The 16702-nt window shown below is 38.3% G+C and overlaps 1 protein-coding gene across 1 annotated transcript in view; it reads right to left on the reverse strand.

Moving 5' to 3' along the window:
* LOC114660002 (carcinoembryonic antigen-related cell adhesion molecule 3-like) overlaps positions 1-13641 on the reverse strand; it is a 32001-nt gene extending 18360 nt beyond the window's left edge. Inside the window, exons 1-5 of the mRNA XM_028812536.2 lie at positions 13432-13641; positions 6295-6399; positions 2871-3161; positions 1481-1759; positions 485-574 (exon numbers count right to left, since the gene is read on the reverse strand). Coding sequence (XP_028668369.1) covers positions 485-574; positions 1481-1759; positions 2871-3161; positions 6295-6399; positions 13432-13489 — 823 coding nt within the window. The 5' untranslated portion in view covers positions 13490-13641. The remainder of the gene's footprint in view (positions 1-484; positions 575-1480; positions 1760-2870; positions 3162-6294; positions 6400-13431) is intronic.
* Positions 13642-16702: the final 3061 nt, after the last annotated feature.

The raw sequence follows: 16702 nt of genomic DNA on the forward strand, positions 1-16702 counted from the left end.
ATATAATCTGTTCCCAAATTTCACTATGTTGTTCATACTATTACTATTGTACTTTTGTACTATACTGTTGAGGAGAAGGTAATGATAGATTTGGCAATGTGTAGAGGGCTACTTGTTTTCTGTTTTATGTGTTGTATTTACCCAATTTTTTAACAACCATTGCATGCCCAACCTACTTAAAAAGGGGTCTCTCTCTCTGAATTGCATTTCCCAAGATTTCTTCCATTTTGTTCCCCTACAAGTGTATTTTTTTGTGTTTTATCTTTTTCTGTCAGGGAGTCAAGGCAGGGGGATGTCAAAAACACAGGGCTTGATGAAGCCCATTGTAGCACTCCCTGTTTGATTTTGGGCTATGCAACAAATACATTGTTGTTGTTGTTGTATATAAGGATAAAAGCCCATACAAAAGGAATTGAACCCAAGTCCCCAGAGATGTGCCCTGCTGTTCCATAGTTAATGGAGTCTACTTGTAACATGCATTTACCTGTCATAAAAAATATTTTGGAGTCTTGAGAGACGTCATCATGCTCATGAAACTTTGTCACTTGGGGCTGAGGAACTGTGACTACAAAACCTGTTACAAAAACGTTACAATATTATTACAGAGGAATTTGTATATTTAATAGCTAAGTTGGTGAGTCAAAGCTAAACTAATGTACTGTATATATGGAATATATTACATTTTACAGCAACATAGTAATTTAAATTAATTGTCATTTTTAGTATACAGTCAACTAGTCCAATAATTGAATATTCTACATTCTGGATACTATTTATTTGTTTAAAAACTGCAAATAAAGTTCTATCTATCTATCTATCTATCTATCTATCTATCTATCTATCTATCTATCTATCTATCTATCTATCTATCTATCTGTTCTCCTGAAAAACTTTATGTTTTCAAAAGCAGTATAATTGATATCTTGTCAGAAAGGACAGTTAACATTAAAATTTCTTCTGACAAATCTTGAATTTATTCTCTGAGGTCAGTGATATCTGGGGCAGAACCAAGTTCATCATTAGCAGTAAGAATGTTTCTATTTCTTGTGCTACTTTGTTTACCTCCATGTCCTGCACACTCATATTCAATTAACCACAACATCATCAATTATAGAAGACAATTAAAAAACAACAACAACAAAAAAAAAACAGCACCCTCTAGAGTCCACCCTCCCAGCTCTGACGGGTGAAAATGACAGGTTTTATTTCATGGCATATATGTTACATGCAGAGTCATTGAAATAAATAGAGAAAGAAATCAGCAACAAAAAATGTATATCTTATGACATATTTAATTATTTATGCTCACATATCATTTTGTTATTTATTGTCACATTTACCAATACATTTATTTATTTTTTCCACCAAAATAGTCCTCCATAAGTATGCACTGGTGAGTCTTCAGCTCATGTAAAGGCAGAGAAATCACTCAAGCGCCACTCAGAAAGCACTGCCATTTGGTTTCTAAAGCACAACTTACCTGTCACGAATACCTTCATGAGCTCCCAATAAATAATTTTTCCATTCTGTTCACGGACATTCACCGTGTACATTCCCTCATCCACCTCTTCAGTCATTTTAAGCCACAGAGTGCCATTCTGGAAAATCTCCATTCTGTTGTAACAGCTTACATGATGCGTCACATTTCGCTGACCGAGCAGCACGTCTCCCTTCTTCCACTCTATAGATGCCATTCCTGACGATACGTTTCGTGGATTGAGGAAAAGGGAAGCTCCTAAAACTGCAAAGTGTATGCTTTCTTTGTAGACAGAACAGAAATAAGGTTGAAAATTAATACAAACATTCATAAGATGTTTTGAACAAAAAGAGATATTTTAAATGACAAGAGGCCACTTATCCAAATACAACACATCAGTTGTAATTCACTCCAGTTTTTTTTTTAAATGCCTTAAATAAACTAATTATATGGCAGTCACAAAGAGAATGGAATGATGCAGACACTAAGGTAGTCTTCTTAGTGGTGTGTGGGGGCTTTAACTGTGGCCACAAGGTGGCAGTGTGAATTGTGATCCCATAGTGTGAGTTTGCGGAGACTGTCATTGGGCCTTTCCTCCCTTCCATTCACATGTCCACAAAGTGCTGCATCTATAAGCCTCCCACCCCTCCCAAAATGTTCTTTTCCCTGATTTTATCTGGCAAACTGCCAATACTTCCAGAATGAAGAGCAGCTTCTTCCTATGGGCAATCAGACTGCTGAACACAATGTTACTGGTTTATCCCTGTTGTCACGCATGATAATCTTCCAGGCACAGACAAGATATGCAATAGTCCACCGCAGTAACAGAGGGCACCACTGCTAATAATACCATCTCTTTTGTCCTCCATAGCTCAGAGAAGGCGCAGAGTGAGGGCACCTAAGCCATGCCCACAGTCACACCTTTTCTGGTTGGAAAAACACCAACTCGAGGGCTCCTGGAAGATGGCGTCTCAGTGTGAAGAACGCAATTCTGTATGCTGGAGCTCCCCGACCCAGACCTGCTGAAGAGAGCTGATACTTTTGAGAAGCTAGGAAGGCAGCTGTTGCACCTTATTTCTTTGCCAGTAAAAAGGTTTGACCTGGTTGGCACCACAACTTTTCTTTGGTTCTCCTCTCCATCGTGTGCACCTTACACTGTAAGTCCTCTGTTATCACTAATTGCTGTATGACAACATGATATTGATTTGTATGTAAAATTACTCACTTCTCTGTATTGTTGTATTGTCACAATTATTGTTTAAATAATGCAGTGTGGCCCTGAGAAGCGTAATTTCATACCACTGTATAATGCACCAAGGTATGTATATAGATGGTAAGACAATAAAGCCCTTGACTTGACTTCAATATTATTATTTTAATGAATCAAACATACCAAATACAACTAAGTAGAGCGAGGCTTTCAATAGATTTCTTCCATTCTCATTGAATACTTCTACAATGTAATTTCCTGAGTCTTTTCTTGAAATTCTATCAAGTCTCAGACTTCCATTCTGAAACATCTGTGCCCTGCTTTTAGATGGGACAATTATTGTATGATCTTTAAACTTTGCAAATACCGCTCTTTCTTTCTTCCATGCAACATCTTTGATGTTATGCAGATCTCTACTTATATGAAGAATCAGGGTGTCCCCAGAAAAGACGTTTATCCATGTCTGGTTACTTTCTGCGGAGATAAATGGTGGGAGTGAGTGAGTGACTCATGCAGGAGTGGACTCAAGCTTCAAAATACAAGGAATCAAAACTAGGTATGTTTAGAGAAAGCCATTACAGGTAGAATCTTGCCCATTTTGCTTATAAATTAACATGCACAACATGACTTTGTGAAACCATGTTAAGTAACAGAATAACACTTTTTTTTATAACCAACTACATTAAAACATTTCTAACATTAATTAATAAATTAGTCTTGTGCAATTGTTTTTAATATTTGCAGTGGATTTAGAAAAAAATCACTTTCTGCACACTTTATTGTGCTGAACATCTGTTTTAAATGGATAATTTAAACCCACAACTATTTTGTATGGTTTGGAGACAGTGCCTCTGACAGAAGAGACAGGAGGCACAGCTGGAAGTGGCTAAAGATGCTACGATTTTCACTCAGAGTAACGAGGGTAGACAGGAATAGGAATGAGTATATTAGAGGTTGTGGACGCTGAAGTTGAAAACAATGGAAGACATACACCAATTTAAAGTAAAAAGCGATTTCTTTAATCTTGGTGAATCAAAGAGACTGAAGCCCCATGAGAAAAACATGGCAGTTCAATTTGAGGTCATTCATAGATTGCTGTAAGGTACGGTTACATCCTGATTTATTACATGCAGGAGTGCACAGAGTTTCTTACCAAAATAAAGAGTTATCTGGGAAAACGCATTCCTAAGAAATATGCCCTTATCAGCACACACAGACAAGACCAGTTTAAAGCAGTTTCTTATAGGTCAGTACATTAGTTATAAAGAAATTGCATTCTTATAGCTTTAATATCTTCATTTGATTTTGTTTAGTTAGATTAATAAATCCTTATTTATTAATTCATAAGTGACATGTTTCTTGTAGTTTTAAGCAAGAATTCAGAAAACGATCATAACTGGTTTATAATATCACAGGGTGTTCTGTTAGCATCAAGAGATCAGCATTTTCTCATAAAAGAATGCAAGTTAGTCTAATAATTCTGTGCACAAGCTTAATTCTTTTTCTACCTAAATGAAGAACAAAGCATATAATAAATCATATAGCTCTCTGCATCATGATTAATACAAAATACAGTCCTTGGTATTTGTGAGTTAAATACTTATAATCATTAGAGTTAATAATGTTTTTTCTTCCTCAAGGGACAACACAGGTATGACCATTTGGTGACAAAGTGAGAGAAAAGCCAAGCAAAATGACACCTTTTATTGGCTAACTAGAAAGATTACAATATGCAAGCTTTCGAGGCAACTCAGGCCCCTTCTTCAGGCAAGATGTAAAAAGTGACAAAGTGAGAAATGCTAGATTAAGATGATTTGGGCATATGCAGAGGACAAATGAGGGGGTACATCGGGAAAAGGATGTTGAGGATGGAATCGCCAGGCAAGAGGAAAAAAGGAAGGCCAAAGAGAAGGATGTTGTGAGGGAGGACGTGTGATGTAAAAGACAGGGATAGATGGAAATGATTGATCAGCTGTGGTGATCCCTAAATGGGAGCAGCCAAAAGAAGAAGAAGAATTTAAACCCATACGCAAACCCACAATGAGAAAGTGAAAATACGTTTTCAGAAAGGTGTTCATATTTTCTAAAAATCAAACTGAAATCCTTCATAGAAGTATTCAGACCCTTTCCTGTGGGACTCCAAATTCTGCTCAGGTGCCTTCTGTTTGCTTGAATTCTTCTTGAGATGCATATAGAACTTGATTGGAGTCCACCTGTGGAAAACTGAATTAACTGGACGTCAATTAGAAAGGCACACGTGTACCTGTGTATATAGGACCTGTGTCCTACAATTCAGACTGAATGTCAGGACGAAAACCCAGCCATGCAGTCCAAAGAACTCTCTGTAGCCCTTTATGATCAAACTGTGGTGAGGCACAGATGAGGGCAAGGGAATAAATCCATTTCTAAAGTTTTTAGTATTCCCCAGAGCACAGTGGCATCAATAGTTTTCAAATGGAATTTGTTTGGAAACACTAGGACTTTTTCTAGAATCCAACTGGGAAAGAAACACCTCAGTCAGGGAGGTGACCAAGAACCCAATGGTTACTCTAACACAACTTCAGAAGCTCTCTGCTGGGAAAGGGAGAATCTTGTTGGAAGGATAACCATCTCAAACAGTATTCCATCAATCAAGCACATACAACAGCCCACTTGGAGTTTGCCAAACAGCATTTAAAGGATTCTGACAGCAGGAAGAAAAAGATTATCTTTTCTGATGACACAAAGTCCAAGCACTATGACTGGAGAAAACTAAGCACTGGTTATAATCTGCCTAATATCATCCCTGTCAAGCTTGAAACATATTGGTGGCAGCATCATGCTATGGGGATTCTTCTGAGAGGGAGGGACAGGGAGACTGCTCAGAATTGAGAGAAGGATTCAGAGAGATCCCTGAAGAAAGCTGATACAGAATGCATGTGACCTCATACTGGGGCAACAGTTCACCTTTCAGTATGACAATGACCTGAAGGATACAACCAAGACAATGCTGGAGTGGCTTCAGGACATGTCTCTGAGTGTCCTTGAGTGGCTCAACCAAAGCCCAGACTTAAACTCCAGTATCCATAGTCTCTCAAACATTAGCAGAGAGACCTGAAGATGGCAGTTTATAGACACTTCCTGTCTAGTCTAATGGAGCTTGAGATGATCTGCCAGGTAGGATGAGATAAACTGCCCATATCCAGGTGTGCAAAGCTTAGAAACTTACCCAAGAAGACTCAAAGCTGTAATTACTGCCAAAGAAGCATTACAAAATACTGAATTAACAGTCTGAATACTTATATGAATGAGAGATTTCATTTTTGGATTTTAATAAATTTGCAAATGTTTCTGAAAACATGTTTTCACTTTGACATTATGGGTTATTGAGTGTAGATTAATGGATACATTTGCTTTTACATCTACAAAGCAATAAAGTGTTCAGAAAGTGAAGGGGTCTCAATACTTTCTGAATCCACTGTATAGTACTTGTCTACAGGTATAAGATACCATCTCTACCCTTGAAAGATTCCATTCCAAGTTTGCGATACACACACGCACTATCACTTACTCATCAGTTACTCACTTATCTGCTAACCAAACATGCAAATGTTGTGGAAAAGTTTACCAGTCATAAAAAATTCTTTAGTCTCTTGCAAGACAACTTCTCCTTTATGGGGATTTTCCTTAAGAAGTGAACATTGGACATCTGCTTTAACCCAGAACTGGAAGTCTGAAAGATAAATTATGTTGTCAGATACACTTTCTTGATTTACTTCTATCTATCTATCTATCTATCTATCTATCTATCTATCTATCTATCTATCTATCTATCTATCTATCTATCTATCTATCTATCTATCTACTTGCTACAGTAAACTCTGGAATTTTTGGAATGAAATTTTGTTTGGAACATTGGGAGAGAGATACTGTCAGAATGAGCAGAGCTATCTAGAGAAGCCATGCAGAGATGCAGAGAGAGAGAGAGAGAGATGATTAACCACTTAAAGAGGAGAATATACAGGACCTACTCCTCTGATTAAATCCATTGGCCTGGCAATGTAGTATAATTGCCAACTATCTCGATAAGGATCTTGACTTGGTTTGGCTACTAGAGTTGGCATAAGTGAGTGAAGATTGCGTTCCCCTTGAGTCCCTGAGTGAGCAGTGCGAGGTGGAGCCAGCAACATGAATGTGCAAGAAAGCATACAGATGAGAAAAATCCATCGGAGTTGCATAGAGAGAGCTATAAAAGATCAGAGCAGCAGTGTTGGAGGGTCACCAAGGAAGGAGATAGCCTCCAGTAAACCTTACCCAAAGAGACACTGTATTTAACAATGTATTAGGCTACCAGCACAAATAATAATAATAATATAACAACTAAATAATGCTATAAGTAACCAGATACAACAATGATCTTTCAGTGTTTTGTCATATAGGACAACCAACATATAACAGTATTAAAAGATAACTCAAAATCAACATCAAATATGGGCTTGTTCAGGTAAGGAAGAGATAAGTTTTGAGGTAAGATAGCTATACTCATTATTCATTGTCCTGGAGAGTAGTGACTAGTGTTAGAGTAAGAATTTTACTCTACTCAGCACATATCATTGTGCTACTAGTGAATCTCACAGAGAGAAAGAGATGGAACACATGGGACCAGAAGATTAAATGTAGCCAGACAAGAGAAATGATCTGAAACTGAAAGTCAGTTTTAAACCGAAATTCCAGAACCACGCCTCAAACTGAAAATCAAGATGGCAATTAACCCATTGCAAAGATGGCGTTCGTAACTGTTATGAACATAACCACGACCCCCTGCAACCTGAAACGACATCTAGGAAACAAAGCCCACCAGATGGTGCTGTTCATGAAAAAACAAAATGGTGTAATGGAAAGTACCAATAAATGAAAATAATAAACTAAACTAACTCAATAGTGCACTGAACAGAAAAGGAAATTAGGCTGGGTAGTGTTTTAAAAACTAAAAACTAATGTTTCCAAACTTAAATCCTGTATATGACTAATTAATATTGTACAGTAAATTTATTTCACTGAATACTGATGACAATGACAATAATGACTCTATAAACCTATAAATATTTAAAACCAAAATCAGAAATTCAAGTTAATCTTTGCTTCATAAATCTCCTATTTTTGGTCAGTGGACAAAGTGCTTAATCATTTTGCACATAAGAACTGACATCAAATCAAAATGTATAAATTAACACATCCTTAAAATTGCATTACAACATATCAACCAATGGATCACCTAAAATGGCTCTAAGACTTCAAGTCCTAAAGCAGAACTGAAAGGTTCTAACCCTAACCCTACACCTAACCCTGAGCAAACACATGCTGAGAACACTGCAGGGTCCAAGGGTCTGCCCCAGCAACTTGGAAACAGGCTAGCAGCACCAAGTGCAAAGGAAATGTAACAAACTCCAAAATGAAATATTTTTTTCTAAATAAGAAATGTCGGGTGGCACGGTGGCGCAGTGGTAGCGCTGCTGCCTCGCAGTAAGGAGACCTGGGTTCACTTCCCGGGTCCTCCCTGCGTGGAGTTTGCATGTTCTCCCCGTGTCTGCGTGGGTTTCCTCCGGGCACTCCGGTTTCCTCCCACAGTCCAAAGACATGCAGGTTAGGTGGACTGGCGATTCTAAATTGGCCCTAGTGTGTGCTTGGTGTATGGGTGTGTTTGTGTGTGTCCTGTGGTGGGTTGGCACCCTGCCCATCATTGGTTCCTGCCTTGTGCCCTGTGTTGGCTGGGATTGGCTCCAGCAGACCCCCGTGACCCTGTGTTCGGATTCAGCGGGTTGGATAATGGATGGATGGATAAGAAATGTCATTGAGAGTGTTATGGAAAACTGGAAAAGTTTGATTATAGCAAATTCAACCTAGTCATCATAAACACTTTAGCATGTAACAGGATCTTGGACTTTCTGACAGAGAGGCCCCAGTCAGTTCGGATTGGCTGTAACACTTCAAGCCTCATCACGCAGAGTACTAGAGCTCCTCAGAGCTGCATGCTTTGTCCTCTGCTCTTCACACCGCTGATTTAGACTCATTTGCTACATTAATAATGGAAATGAAAAGAGTGTAGGAGGCTTGTGAACATCTTTGCCTTGTGGTGCACTTCCGGTCTGACAAGAGCATCTGAGACAAGTCACCGTTCAGCAGTGGGATGTGGAAGTACTCCAGAGCTATAAGTGTTTGTGGGTTCACATAAACAATAAACTGGACTGGTGTGACAACACAGTGGTACTGTACAAGATGGATACAAGCAGAGTGTACTTCCCGAGAAGACTCAGATCTTTTGATGTATGCAACAAGCTGCTGGAAATATTCTATCAGTCCATAGCAGCCACTGTGTTGTTCTGTGCTGTGGTCTCTGGGGAAGGCAAGTTGAATTCAAAATATCTGAACAAACTTATCAGGAAAGTGTGATCCATCCATGAAAACACTGGAAGCAGTTGTGGAAAAAGAGGATGGTTGAAAAATTGGATACAATCACGAAAAATCCCCTCCAGGAGGTGCTCACTTGGAGCACTTTTAGCCTCAGTGTGCTAAGACGCGCCACTGGGGAAATTTTATGCCAACTGCTACCAGGTAATTTAACGCTTCTTCCCAATGTTCCAGACTAAATACTTAAATATTTAACCACTAAGTTCAATCTTAGATGCTGCTAACTGCACATTACCATCCTGATCCTCTTTTGTTAACAATGGTAACCTGCGCCTCCTTTGGGGATCACAAAATCGTTATAATTTGGTTTCATGTTATTTTTTTTCTTTTATTATGTACCTTTTAGAAATTTCTTTTCTGCTGTTAGAGTTTGACATTGTCTGACTACATGCCAGAGCAGAACTTCTCGACTACACTTTTTAGCTTTCTTAAAAGATTTGGCTGATTTTTGGTTACAAATTTTTGCTCAGTTTAGACTTACCTTTCAACATCTGATCTCTATTTAAATATATTTCTACTTTTACTATTATAGGCACTTCAAAATCCCAGACAGCTATAACTGTATGAAGATGAAACTGAGCAGTTAATCTTTAGAAAAGAATCAAATGACTCAAAGCAAAAATTCCACAAAGAGCCAATAATGGAACTGGCTTCTGAACTTTAAATACTTTAATCAAGTTTTATATGATATGTCATTTTCTTTCCATAGTTAAGCTGGTTAGAAGTTTCACTTTCACGAATCTATGCATTTTAATTGAATTAAACTGATAATTTTATGGCATCCCAAAATTTTATTTTCAGTCACATATATGACCAACAAAATCTTAGCACAAGAAAAAAAATATTTTTAAATTTTAAAATAGTGCTTTTTTGAATAAAATTGTATCACTTAAAAATCTTTTTTTATAGATTTTTAGCCACTCTAATGCCACACAGTCCTCAGCATGTTATAAAAACCTTGACTTGGGTGGAAAGGTGATTTACCAGAAATTACATTTGTGACAGAGTGGAATCGAACTTACGATCTTAAAGTGAAATGTGACATTCATTCGTGTTCATTTCTCATTTCAGAAAATCCTAACCACGGTGAAACCTTACACGTGTGAGGTACTGGAAATGTGCGTTTGTCTGTTGGAGAATCAAACCTTCAACCTTTGTTAGAAAAGCTCAACACTTTATCCTCTGAGCCTGTCAGTCAGTCATTATCCAACCTGCTATATCCTAATTATAGGGTCACGGTGGTCTGCTGGTGCCAATCCCAGCCAACACAGGGCACAAGGCATGAACAAATCCCGGGGCAGGGCGCCAGCCCACTGCAGGACACACACACACCAAGCACACACAGGGACAATTTAGGATCGGCAATGCACCTAACCTGCATGTCTTTGGACTGTGGGAGGAAACCGCAGACACGGGGAGAACATGCAAACTCCACGCAGGGAGGACCCGGAAAGCAAACCCAGGTCTCCTTACTGTGAGGCAGCAGCACTACCACTGCACCATCGTGCCATCCATCCACTGAGCCAATATCGTAAAATCATTGAAAAGAGTATTTCACCAAATTTGTATATAAATGATAAAAAATTGGTAAAGTTAAAAAAAAAAAAGTTAGTTTGTGTACATTGGTCTCACACCTTCGATCATTTGATTGAATGTCCAACACACTAACCAGGGGTGGGCAAAGTCATTCTTGGAGGGCCGCAGTGGCCGCGGGTTTTTGTTCCAACCCAGTTGCTTAATTAAAAACAATCCTTGCCAATAATTACATTTCATGGCTTGCTAGTGTTTTAACTCTGCTATGTCAAGTCATTCTCATATCCTAGATTTTTTTTCCATTCTAAGGATATCATCCAAATACTTTGAAGTGTAAAACGGATGGGTAATTCTCAATCCTTCTCTTTTTCTCTTCTCTTTCCTTCCAAGTATTTAATTAAACCAAATAGTGCACGACAAATACACACAGAGGTGTAAAGGGTAACAAGCAAAATGGATAACTGCTGGTTTCTTTTGTCATTTGCAACTTATTGCTAATAAGGAGCCATTAAAAACCGAGAATGCAGCTGTTTAAGACTTAAATAAGCAATAAGGGTTCAAAATCTTAACGAGGGAGATAACTCAAATGAAGCAGAAGTGTTACTTGAGCAATACGTGCTTCTTATTAAGCAATTGGTTTGGAATAAAAACCTGCAGCCACTGCGGCCCTCCAGCAATGACTTTGCCCACCCCTGCACTAAGCACTTGACCAATGCTGCTTAACTGTCTTATTGAAATAATTTGACAAAACTTGAAAATGAAAATAATTTCTTTTAAATTAATGTGTCTACATAGGTCTTAAACCTTCGACCTTTTGATTTAAAGTTCATCATTCTAACCACTTCACCAACACCGCTATTTCATATAAATGTATATTGGCTAAAAGCACTATACAGTATACATACATATTCGCTAAAAGTAATACATAAGGAAATTTGACATTTTAAATTTGACATAATTAATGTACAGATCTCTGATCAAAACTGATGACATATTGCATTGTCACTGAAGATCAGGATGCATGTAAAGTTTGAAAGAAATCAGTTTGGTTAAAGTATGTAAAAAATTGATTGCAAAATTAGACCCAGACAAACAGAGAGAGCAAGTTGAATAAAATCATGTCAAATAAAAAGGAAAGGAGCACCATGCCAAAGTTTGGGAACCCCAAGATACAGTATTTGAGGTCTCAGATAACAGAACTTTTTCCAAGGTGGTCTTGGACCTTCCTTAGCCCATTAGGACTATGGCTTGTTCACAGTCATTGTTAGAAAACCCCAAGAGATGCAGATTGCAAAGCTGCATAAATTGTCTGACTCCTCAAACCTTCAGCAGCCATGGGCTCCTCTAACCAGCTGCCTAGCACTCCTGAGAAATAAAAGAACAGGACGTGGCTACAAGGTGATAGCAAAACGTTTTCATGTGGTGCTTTCCACAGTTTGTAATGTTTTTAAGAAATGACAGTTAACAGGAATGGTGGTGGTCAAGTTGAGGTCTAGAAAACCAGGAAAACGTTCTATAAGAACTGCTTGTTGGAATTTAAGAAAAGCAAGTAACCGCTCATCCCCCCCCAGTTCACCAATTTTGACTGCAAAAGTCCTCCAGGAAGATTTAGCAGACCCTGGAGTGGTGGTCCACTGTTCTACTGTGCAGCGACACCTGAACAAATATGACCTTCATGGTAGAGTCACCAGAAGAAAAACTTTCCTGTGCAAATGAACAGCTAAACAAGCCTGATGCATTTTGGAAACAAGTCCCGTGGACTGATGAAGTCAAAACAGAACTTTTTGGCCACAGTGTGCAAAGGTGTGTTTGGGGGGCCGAATTCCAGGAAAAGAACACGCATGGCAGTGGATCGATCAGCTTTGGGCTTGTGTTGCAGCCAGTGGCACAGGGAACATGTCATCGGTAGAGAGAAGAATGGATTAAAAAATACCAGCAAATTCTTTAAGCAAACATTACACCATCTGTAAAAAAGCTGAAAATAAAAAGAGGATGGGTCCTACAACAAGATAATGATCTGAAACACACCTCAAAATCTACAATGGAATAACTCAAGAGGCGCAAGCTGACGGTTTTGCCGTGGCCCTCACAGTCCACCAACCTAAACATCATTAAAAATCTGTCGCTAGATCTCTAAAGAGCAGTGCACGTAATTATCTTATAGAATTAGAAGTCTTTACAAGGATGATTAGATGAAAATACCCAAAGTAAGAACTGAGAAACTCTTAGCTGGCTACAAAAAGTGTTTCCAACCTGTGATGCTTGCCACTTACTAAGTACTGGTCAGGTTTTAAACCTTTTAATTTTTTTGGTATTTTGTATCTGTGAATGATGGGAATAATAATAAAATATTACAGAAATGTGCCATCTTTAACTTAATGTCTTTTGGTGATCATTTCATCTTCTGCTCACTTAACCATTCACAGTAACAGACATTTTAAGCAAGGGTGCCCAAACCTTTGAACGCCACTGTAAATTATATATTTGTACATATACAAACAAATATTACCATTTTAATTAACACATATTTTGTTATGCATCGTTAACAGGGAGCACAGCTATTAATTAACAAAATATTCAAATTTGTACAAGCTGCATGAACTGAACGTTTGTCACACAAAAAGGAATCATTGAAAATTACTCATACAGTTAGCAATGAAAGCATAACATTACAAGAAGGCAAAGGCAGATAAAGTAGAAGTTGAAAGCCAGGGAGTCAGCATTAGGAACATCAGCCGAACTTCAATAGTAAAAGTGGTCTCACCTGACAAAAGGCCACAGCAAACTAGACTGACAACCACAATAACTGTGACACAAATCATAGCAGCTTATCGCATTCAGAGAAGTCCAGTGAACCTGTTCAATGGCCAGAGCGTTGTTTGCTGTATTTGCACATCACTGTCTTTCTGTACGTGTGACGTCTGAAGACTCCATTCTCTGAAGGGTGTCATTTGTACCTGCTTGAAAAACTGGAGATCTTCATGCAAACTAAAGCACAGTACATGCATAGCATTATAAATAGTAAAAGAAATTACCAGAGCGGACTTATTTTCTATGATCAAACAAAGGTTGATCATTGCTTCCTTTTTTAAAACACAACCTACTTTAAATTCAAGGTAATAAAAGCAGGAAGTGGCTTTTGAGAAACCTTCACTTAGTGCTGAGGTTGACGTTAATTACTGATGATTACAATTATGCATTTTTCTTATGACTCCGCAGGTAAATCATTTTCCCTTTTATTTATAAAACTGCCCACTGAATGTTTTAGACCAACATGTAACACTCTTTATATAAATACCTGGGAGTGCAGCTGGATGATAAATTGGACTGGACTGCCAATACTGATGCTCTGTGCAAGAGAGGACAGAGCCGACTATACTTCCTTAGAAGGCTGGCGTCTTTCAACATCTGCAATAAGATGGTGCAGATGTTCTATCAGACGGTTGTGGCGAGCGCCTTCTTCTACGCGGTGGTGTGCTGGGGAGGCAGCATAAAGAAGAGGGACGCCTCACATCTGGACAAACTGGTGAGGAAGGCAGGCTCTATTGTAGACAGAGAGCTGGACAGTTTGACATCTGTGGCAGAGCGACGGGCGCTGAGCAGACTCCTGTCAATCATGGAGAATCCACTGCATCCACTGAACAGGATCATCTCCAGACAGAGGAGCAGCTTCAGCGACAGACTGCTGTCACCGTCCTGCTCCACTGACAGACTGAGGAGATCGTTCCTCCCCCAAACTATTCGACTCTTCAATTTCCCCGGGGGAGTAAACGTTAACATTATACAAAGTTACTGTCTGTTATACCTGCATTTTTATCACTTTTTCATTTAATATTGTTTTTTTATCAGTATGCTGCTGCTGGAGTATGTGAATTTCCCCTTGGGATTAGTAAAGTATCTATCTATCTATCTATCTATCTATCTATCTATCTATCTATCTATCTATCTATCTATCTATCTATCTATCTATCTATCTATCTATCTATCTATCTATCTATCTATGTCAAAACCGTTCATGTTTTCTATAGGAATCACTCCAGTGGTTGCTTCTTCATTCACAACTATCCTTATTATGTCAATGTCAATTTATTTATATAGCACATTTAAAACAACATAGGAATGCTGTGACCAAAGTGCTTTACAATAAAAGAAGAAAAAAAAAATACAATTAACATAAATAACATAAATAGTAATAAAATAAATGAACATAAATAAAATAAATAATAAATAGAAGAAAGATTATTGAATCACAAAGAGGAAACCATCAGTATTACTGAAGGTCACTGAATGCAAGTGAATAGAAATGAGTCTTTAATCTTGTTTTGAACAGTTCAATTGTAGACGACTTCTTTATGTAGTGAGGTAAAGAGTTCCACAGGCGAGGAGCAGCAGCTACAAAAGCCCGGTCCCCCTTAGTTTTACACTTGGTACGAAGGACAACAAGAGACAACTGACCAGAAGATCTAAGCACTCTGGATGGCTGGTGTAAAGCACACAATTCAGATAAGTAGGCAGGAGCAAGCCCATGTAAAGATTTAAAAACTAGCAACAAGATTTTAAAATCAATTTGAAAACTGACAGGCAGCCAGTGTAAAGAAGCTAATATAGGAGAAACAGAGTCATACTTTCTTGCCCCAACCAGAAAGCAAGCGGCAGCATTCTGGACCAACTGTAACCTGCGTATCAGGGATTTGCTAATCCCAGAATATAGCGAGTTGCAGTAATCCAGGCGAGAAAATATAAAAGCATGATTATCTTTCTCAAGATCCCTAGAAGATAAAAAAAGCTTGATCTTACCTAAAAGATGAAGCTGGAAAAAGCAACTCTTGACTACAGAATTAATCTGTTTCTCAAAAGAGAGGTTACTGTCAAAAATAACACCAAGATTGCGGACTTGAAAAAGACAGAAAAAGAGCTGAGAAGTCCAAAACCAATTTGGGCTTTAGCAGATGGACCCACTATAAGCACCTCCGTTTTATTTTGATTCAGATCAAGAAAATTATTAGCCATCTAGGATATTAGTTCAAAAAGACAGTTGTGTAGTTGATTCATTGCAGAGTTGCAGATGGGAATTTAAAGCTGTGTATCATCAGCATAGCAGTGAAAAGAAATGTTAAATTTCCTAAAAATAGGTCCAATAGGGTGAAGGTATATAGAGAATAAACTAGGACCCAAAATGGATCCCTGAGGAACACCACATTTAAGAGGAGCAGTAGACGAAAAAAAGGAATTTAAAGTCACTGAAAATTTTTTTTCAATGTAATTTTCATATCATTTCTCATCATACTAATGTTTGAACTAACCTTGGTGTATTCTTCACAAAACAATATAATCACTGAAACCTTAACCTCTTTGCCTTAAAAATACACTCAAAAAAGTTTTTTTCTTTCTTTTCCCCAAGACAAAAATATCACAGCACCTATAAGAAGTAGTCACTCCCTTAGAAGTTTTCACATTTTATTGATATACAACATCGAATCGCAGTGGATTTAATTTAGCTGTTTTGACATTGATTAAAGGAAAAAAACAACTTTACAGTTAAAGCGAAAAATTATCTCTGCAAAATCTCTAAATTAATTACAAACATAAAACTTAACAGATCACATAAGAATTCATCCCCATCAAGTTCAATCTGCTCTCATCTCCATGCTCCTCAGAGCCGACTCCCACCTGGACAAAGCTGCCGCCACAGTCAGGTTCATGTTATTTGACTTTTCCAGTGCTTTTAACACCATTCTGTCTCATCGACTGGGGAAAATGCTCAATGCTTTGAATCTTGATGCTCCCACAATCTCTTGGATCATGGACTACCTGACCATCAGACAGCAATTTGTGAGGCGGAGGGACCGTTTGTCAGAAATAGTGATGTGTAATACTGGAGCTGGGAACTGTCCAGTCCCCTCCCTGTTTACCATCACGACAACAGACTTACAGTACAGTACCAGCACTTGCTATCTACAGAAATTTTCAGATGACTCCTCCATCATAGGCTGCATCAATAATGGAGAAGAGTCAGAGTACATGAAAGTTGTGGA

Source organism: Erpetoichthys calabaricus, chromosome 11 (genome assembly GCF_900747795.2).
Source record: "Erpetoichthys calabaricus chromosome 11, fErpCal1.3, whole genome shotgun sequence".
Classification (NCBI taxonomy): Eukaryota; Metazoa; Chordata; class Cladistia; order Polypteriformes; family Polypteridae; genus Erpetoichthys; species Erpetoichthys calabaricus.